The sequence below is a fragment of the Ascaphus truei genome, unplaced genomic scaffold (genome assembly GCF_040206685.1).
Source record: "Ascaphus truei isolate aAscTru1 unplaced genomic scaffold, aAscTru1.hap1 HAP1_SCAFFOLD_3111, whole genome shotgun sequence".
Lineage (NCBI taxonomy): Eukaryota > Metazoa > Chordata > Amphibia > Anura > Ascaphidae > Ascaphus > Ascaphus truei.
The window spans coordinates 18,211-25,626 of NW_027456084.1; the positions used below are offsets into that span (position 1 = coordinate 18,211).

A 7,416-nucleotide genomic window follows, 5' to 3' on the forward strand; every position below is an offset into this window, starting at 1 on the left:
GGGAAAGGGAGAGAGAAAGGATAGGAGTGGGGAAAGGGGGAGAAAGGGTGGGAGGAGAGGGGAAAGGGGGAGAAAGGGTGGCAGGAGTGGGGAAAGGGGGAGAAAGGGTGGCAGGAGTGGGGAAAGGGGGAGAAAGGGTGGCAGGAGTGGGGAAAGGGAGAGAGAAATGATAGGAGTGGGGAAAGGGAGAGAGAAAGGATAGGAGTGGGGAAAGGAGGTGAGAAAGGAGGAGAAAGGGAGAGAAAGGATGGGAGGAGTGGGGAAAGGGAGAGAAAGGGAGAGAAAGGGAAAGAAAGGAGGAGAGTAGAAAGGATAGGTGGAGTGGAGAAAGGAGGAGAGAAAGGATAGGAGTGGGGAAAGGGAGAGAATAAGGAGATAAATGGAGAGAAAGGAGGAGAAAGGAGGAGAAAGGGAGCGAAAGGAGGAGAGGGGAAATGAGGGGAGGAGAGAAAGATATAAATAACGTTTATTGGGATGTGACCTCGGGCAGATGTATAAAATGCAGGAAATGCACACAGGGGGCGCTGTTCTTCTCTATCACATGACGCCTCTTAAATGCCAAAAAAAAAAACCCAGAAGTGACGGAGTAGAGGGGGCGGGGCAGCGCGAGAAAGGGCGGGGTCAGAGCGAGAAGGGGAAGGACGGGGCAGCGCGAGAAGAAGCGGGGCAGCGAGTGAGGGGGCGGGACAGCGAGTGAGGGGGCGGGACAGCGAGTGAGGGGGCGGGACAGCGAGTGAGGGGGCGGGACAGCGAGTGAGGGGGCGGGACAGCGGCTAGAGCTGGGAATCAGATCCTCACCGAGAAGCTCAGGCAGCGTCACGGGTTCGATTCCTGCGTTGTGGCTGTATCCGCCCTCAGCGCTGCTTTTCCGAGAGGTGGGCGGGGGCGCGCGCAGACACACAACAAGAAACATTCACCAACACCCCCCGAGGTGATCCCCAGCCCTCACCGCCCCTGCTGCTCGGAGGCTGGAGTGCTGCCTCACTTCCCTGGAAGGGGTGGAATAATCTGCCGGACTGGGCTCGGGGTGGAATACTCTGCCGGACTGGGCTCGGGGTGGAATACTCTGCAGGACTGGGCTCAGGGTGGAATACTCTGCAGTACTGGGCTCAGGGTGGAATACTCTGCAGGACTGGGCTCGGGGTGGAATACTCTGCAGGACTGGGCTCAGGGTGGAATACTCCGCAGGACTGGGCTCGGGGTGGAATACTCTGCAGGACTGGGCTCGGGGTGGAATACTCTGCAGGGCTGGGGGTGGAATACTCTGCAGGACTGGCTGGGCTGTGGATGGGTCCCCTCTCCCTGTAACTATGCTCTGGGGCAGGAGAAGCAGGTCTGGCTGCGCACACAGTGCTGGGGATGTGATTACTTGCTGATCACTGGAGAGCAGGAGAAGGAATACACATAGATAATCATTTCCTCTGCAATACCAGCACCATAAAGGACTTCTTCTTACAGACTGGAGAGCATTTCCTTTCCTGGGATCCTCAAACGCAAACTGCTGAAAGGAATCTACAACACGCACAGATATACATATAAACACGCATACATACATATATATATATTGACCATAGGAAGGGCGTTGTGCATTTTTATTGCTGCATGATCAGCACAAAGAAATGTTTTTATATGAGAGATAATATATTTTATTCTCCAGCCTGGGTGCTTCACTCTCCTTGTTGACAAGCTGCTTAGTAGTTTTTTTTTTCTATTGAGTTAGTGACTGGAAAGATAAGAGATTTGCTAATCTTTATCAGATTTTGTTTTTTTATATATATATAATTGGAGTGGGGATATAGTTATATTTTTATTAAATGGATTAAAAAAACCAAGATGGCTGAAGGTGGCTGTGTTTTTTTTTTTATCTGATAAAGGCAGAGCAGCTGCAGGATCAGTCTGAAGTTTCCCTTCATTGAGCTGAATCAGTCTTTAAAAGGCACATAGCTGAGGGGATCATCTGAGCATTAAATCCAACAGATAGGTGGGTGGGTGTTTTATCTTCTTCTGGTGGGGAGTTCTGTAAATGCAGATAAGCAGCAATATCAAACCTCATCCAAGGACCAGATCCTTTACACACAAAAAAAAGTGTTAATTTTCTCTAACTGTGTTTCCCTCATTGGCCTCTGTCACTGCCCTTGCAGATTGAATGTAAAAGCAGAAATAGCTTTCATGTCAGGAGGGGGGGAGAGAGAGAGGGGGAGGGCAGTGATTAGCAGTTGAGAAATTCCTTTTCAGTTTGATCAAGGCATGCTACTCTACAAAGCCTGATCCACTCATCCAAATCCAACACTTTTTTTTTTTTTTTTAATATATATTTAATATATAAATAATATATATAAATAATCAAACCTCTTATTAATATTAGTGTTTTAGGAGAAATAGGAAATCAAGGAATTATTATTTTTGGTCAGGTTGTAGATTGTATCTGCGTAGAGATTTTAATTGTATTTTTTTTTCTTCTACTTCTCTTATTTGCGAAACAAGGAAGAGGTGGGAGGATTTTTTTCCCCACTGCTCCAGGCTGGAATTTGATCTGACTGAACTGTCTCTTCTAAGAGCAACATCCAGGATCAGTCTCTGGAAACAACCTCAAGAATTTGGTTACTTGGCTAATTTCAAGGAAGTATTTGAGGTTTAATTCAACCCTTAAAATACTAGCACTTTTTTTTATATATGTGTTTTTTTTTTTTTTTTTTTTTAACTGTCCAAACCCATTAAATGTGGAAATATTGTGCTCTTCTCTTTGAAAGAAAAGAGCATTTTTGAAAGAGAATATGTGGATCGATTTTATATTTTGAAGCAGTGTAAACAACTTGTTTTAGTGTTAGGGATTTCAATATCTTTTTGTGGCTCATTTTGATTGACTTTTGCTTTCTCGTTCATTATCTGGAGGAATATTTTGTGAACAAACTGCTTAATTTGACATTGGTCCTATATTACATGGAAAGGAGTTTTTAAAGCATTATTTGACTGTTTTTAATCCCTGCATTTTTTTTAAAGACACCTTATATTCAGATACTTAATATATACATATACTGACTTATTGGTCGAAAATGGCTGAAAATTGGAAAAATTGTTTTGAAGAGGAGCTTATATGTCCTATTTGTCTGCATGTCTTTATTGAACCGGTTCAACTCCCTTGTAAGCACAATTTCTGCCGGGGGTGTATTGGTGAGGCCTGGGCCAAAGACACTGGCCTAGTTCGATGCCCAGAGTGCAACCAGGTCTACAACCAGAAGCCCAACCTTGAGAAGAACCTGAAGCTCACCAACATTGTTGAAAAGTTCAATTCCCTCAATGTGGACAAGCCACCTTCTGTCCTACACTGTGTGTTCTGTAGGAGGGGACCCCCACTTCCTGCTCAGAAGATCTGCTTGAGATGTGAAGCACCCTGCTGCCAGTCCCATGTACAGACCCACCTACAGCAGCCCTCCACTGCTCGCGGGCACCTTCTGGTGGAGGCTGATGACGTAAGGGCATGGAGTTGTCCACAACACAATGCCTACCGACTGTACCACTGTGAGGCTGAGCAGGTGGCTGTATGCCAGTTCTGCTGCTACTACAGCGGGGCCCACCAGGGACACTCTGTGTGTGATGTGGAGATTCGAAGGAATGAGATCAGAGTAAGTGCCCAGTCCCTCCTCTCCCTGCTTTCCTTTTCCTATTACACAGTCAACGACGTATCTTGACGTTTGTTTTTTGTTAACTGATGGTTCCTATGTATTGTATTCAATCGCATGAAGGCCTATAGCGTATTCCACAAGCCTCAGTAGTTGGATGTTTGGGATAATTTTCGTTTCTTGGCATTAAATGGACAACTACATTGAAAGTATTATGATTTACACAGTAGCACAGAGCCTTAAATTATTTGCTGTCTAATTTAAAGCAGCAGTCCCACCTACTCAATATTTGCTTGTCTGAGCCCCAGCATCTTCCAGGTGTAGACCCTCCGGTTCCAGAGATACCGGCACTGGTCAAGAATACTGCCTTGGACTCAAAATTGTGGCAGGGTCAGGTTAGCTTCAATGGGCAATAGAAAGTTGCACCGTCTTCGGGACATGACGCTGTGACTTTCTGTTGGTAACCCTCAAGCCATGTTTGTGTATTATTTTTTTCCACAGAAACGATTACATTTCTTTTGCTGGAAACAAGGGGGTCCCTGGAATTTAGGGGACCATGGATTAGCTGCGAGGAAGCAATTGCTGCTCTAATACCGCAGAAGCATGGGGGAAAATGAATTTCCCAAGATCACATGTAGACAGCATTGGCTTACAACAAACCTGTTTCATAGGCCTTGGCCGCAAAGCGTAACATCCTGTGTAACATGTTTAGGAGTATCGGGTAGGTACATTGCCAGTTGTAGAACTGGTTGGAATCAATGTATCCATAGGTTTGAATGGTTACAAAATGTGCATAGGTAAACCTCGCTGGCGGATACATCTTCGGGTCACACTCTGTTGTGTTGAGCTCTGGGGTAACACGTAAAGTAGACACATTCTGATAAAGAATAACAGGGAGTGTTTTAAACCCAGAATTCAGCAGCTGTCAATCACGGTGACGCTGTGCATGGGAGACTTTTTGCGTGTGTGAATGTTTTTGAAGGCGGACAGAAAGGACGCTCACTTTACAGTATGAGATTTCATCCAGAGTTTCTTAGTGCTGAGCTCCTCTGCTGGCCAGAAAATGTAACTGCAAACTAAACGTCATTATTTCCACTAAGCCCGTTTTTATGATGTATAGATTTGTGGTATTTCTTTTGCGCCGTAGAGATGTCACTATCGCCCTGCTGGGAAGTGAATTGTGGGGTCACGTGTTGCCATAAAGGAGTGTGGCTGTTCTAACCTCGTTAACACACCTATTGCGGGAATCCTGCCGAAAACCCATGCTAATTCTAATATAATGAAACTTGTCATAGAAGCTATGAGTGTTTCTGCCAACATTGGCACGGGTTGATTTGATTACACAAGCCAAGTAAAATAAGTAGGCTGTAAATATGTTGGGTTCTACATTACTTCTTCCTCGCTGCGTTGTTATCACCACAGTCAGGGTAGATGCCTAAATGATATTGTAAATGCATTGCTTTTCCAACCATATAATGCCACACACAATTCCAAGATTTGCGTTTCCTGTAAGTTGTGCTGGGTAGAGTAATGGAAGAGGTGAATGTCTTTCCATCCACACATACTCTGAGTTATAGTCCGAGTCGGGTACCTTCTGGAGAAGATGGCAACATTGCATTTCAATCCTGAATGTTGCCTTACCCAGGAGGGAGATTCCAAGTCTGGCTTCCAGGAAATCGTCAGCTTTTAGTCCTTTGACAAATACAGACTGTAGAAAAATGACCTGATCCTTTAATCCAACCAAATTCTGGGCTTGGTCTGTTTTAAACCCCCCTCAGTGCACGTATGGCCTGTAAATTGTTGGAAGCAATCCATTTATTTTTATTTTTTAAACATTTTTGTTGTGTTCTCTCTTGTACAACTGCTTTACATCCTAGTAGCAAACAACTCAATGCTGATTTTGTAAAGTCTTTGGGAAAGCAAGAGGTTTGTGTCGTCTGAGATCCTAATCTTCATTGTATACTCGGCACAAGACTGTTTTTGTATTTGTGTATTATCACATACCACAAAAACCATTCAGGATTTAGGTTGCTATAATATACACAGGCATACCCCGGTTTAAGGACACTCACTTTAAGTACACTCGCGAGAAAGTACATATCGCTCAATAGGAAAATGGCAGCTCACGCATGCGCCTGTCAGCACGTCCTGAACAGCAATACCGGCTCCCTACCTGTACCGAAGCAGTGCGCAAGCGGAGAGACTATAGAGCCTGTTACAAATGCGTAATTTACATCAGTTATACACGTATATGACGATTGCAGTACAGTACATGCATCGATAAGTGGGAAAAAGTGCTTCACTTTAAGTACATTTTCGCTTTACATACATGCTCCGGTCCCATTGCGTACGTTAATGCGGGGTATGCCTGTAGTGAACTTTTTTTTTTTTTTTACCATTTTTGTTTTACTTTTAAATAGACGTTTCCAGTATGGACAGATCAGACTGTATTGGAAATTATTGTAAACTATGAACACACATTTCCTATTGATATATTGAGCAGGCCCCAATTACAGACGATGGAACAACTCATTCTGGACATCTTGATGTACATGTCTTGTTTGAGCTGCTCCTTATGGCATACTTTCTGGCTTTGTTGGGGGTTTCTCCACCCCCCCCCCCCCCCTTTAAGAGATTTCTATATTACTATAAATCTGAGACACAACTTTAATTTTTTTAATTTTTTTTAACATGGAAGCCAAGAAAGCTTTGTACCCTGTGGAGATATTTGATTGGCGAATGCGATTAGCATCCCCTCTGCAGCTGGCATTCTGTGAAAGATACCATGTATGTGTGGTATATGTGCGGAGTACAAAATCAACAATGACATTGTGGACATTGTGCAATAAATGTGCAATGTTTACCTCCTGCTATAGAGACTGCAAGAGGAAATACTTTTTTTTTTTAACTTGCAAATAATGAAAAACCTAGCCTGTACAAAATATAAATGATATCTTAAACAGCTTTTTTTTCTCCTTTGCCTATGGTTTATTTATACATGTAATTAAATACATATTTTCTGGTGTTTCCATTTTAAAGCATTATATTTCTGGAACAATTTTTTATTTTGTGTAGAAATACCCATTTCAGCTAACGAGCTTGCTAGTGTGTGTGTGTATATGTGTGTATATATATATATGTAAATGTAAATATATATGTATATGTATGTGTATGTATGTATATATATATATATATATATATATATATATATATATATATATATATATATATATATATATATATATATATATATATGTTTTTTTTTTTTTTTTTTTTTTTAAATCACGTTTTCAAGACATTTGATATAATACAGCACTTAAACCAGGATGCTTGTGTACACGATCTTATAAAAGCGAATCTAGAAAGATTGTAGTTGATATTTTTTAAGAACACTGCATGGGAGAAAAAATATATATCGATGTCTGGGTCTTTGACTGCTGGCTACGCGATGCCGACCATTGCAATAATTTTCTTGGGGTATTTTCTGACATGCTCTCATTCACTTCGTGAAATATAGATAGCCATTCATTGGCTTAATGCTACGGTCTATACACTTGCGCTTTTATCTAATGCAGGTTGGTTCTTCAAGTGTTGCATAACTGGCTGGAATTTGAACACAGGAAATGTCATTTGTTGGATGGAAGGAAGCTGAAAGCTGCTTTGCAGGGGCCTTGCAGATCAAGCAGTGGAAATTCTTCTTTGAGCAAAACAACCTACACTAGAGCTTGTCCGCGTTGCCGTTAACCTCCCAACAAAGGACACTGCCAAGGTCGTTTCGGTGACTTTATCAGGGAAT

General features: G+C 42.7%; 1 protein-coding gene across 1 annotated transcript; it reads left to right on the forward strand.

The window, feature by feature from the left end:
• Positions 1 to 765: 765 nt before the first annotated feature.
• Positions 766 to 5,748, forward strand: LOC142483244 (E3 ubiquitin-protein ligase TRIM8-like). Its single transcript, XM_075583309.1, has one exon. It carries the CDS (start codon positions 3,054 to 3,056, stop codon positions 3,687 to 3,689), a length of 636 nt encoding a protein of 211 aa, XP_075439424.1. The 5' UTR covers positions 766 to 3,053; the 3' UTR covers positions 3,690 to 5,748.
• Positions 5,749 to 7,416: the final 1,668 nt, after the last annotated feature.

Bases quoted from the DNA above. Each gene is read 5' to 3' on its own strand.
- LOC142483244 (XM_075583309.1), top strand. From the start codon at position 3,054: ATGGCTGAAAATTGGAAAAATTGTTTTGAAGAGGAGCTTATATGTCCT.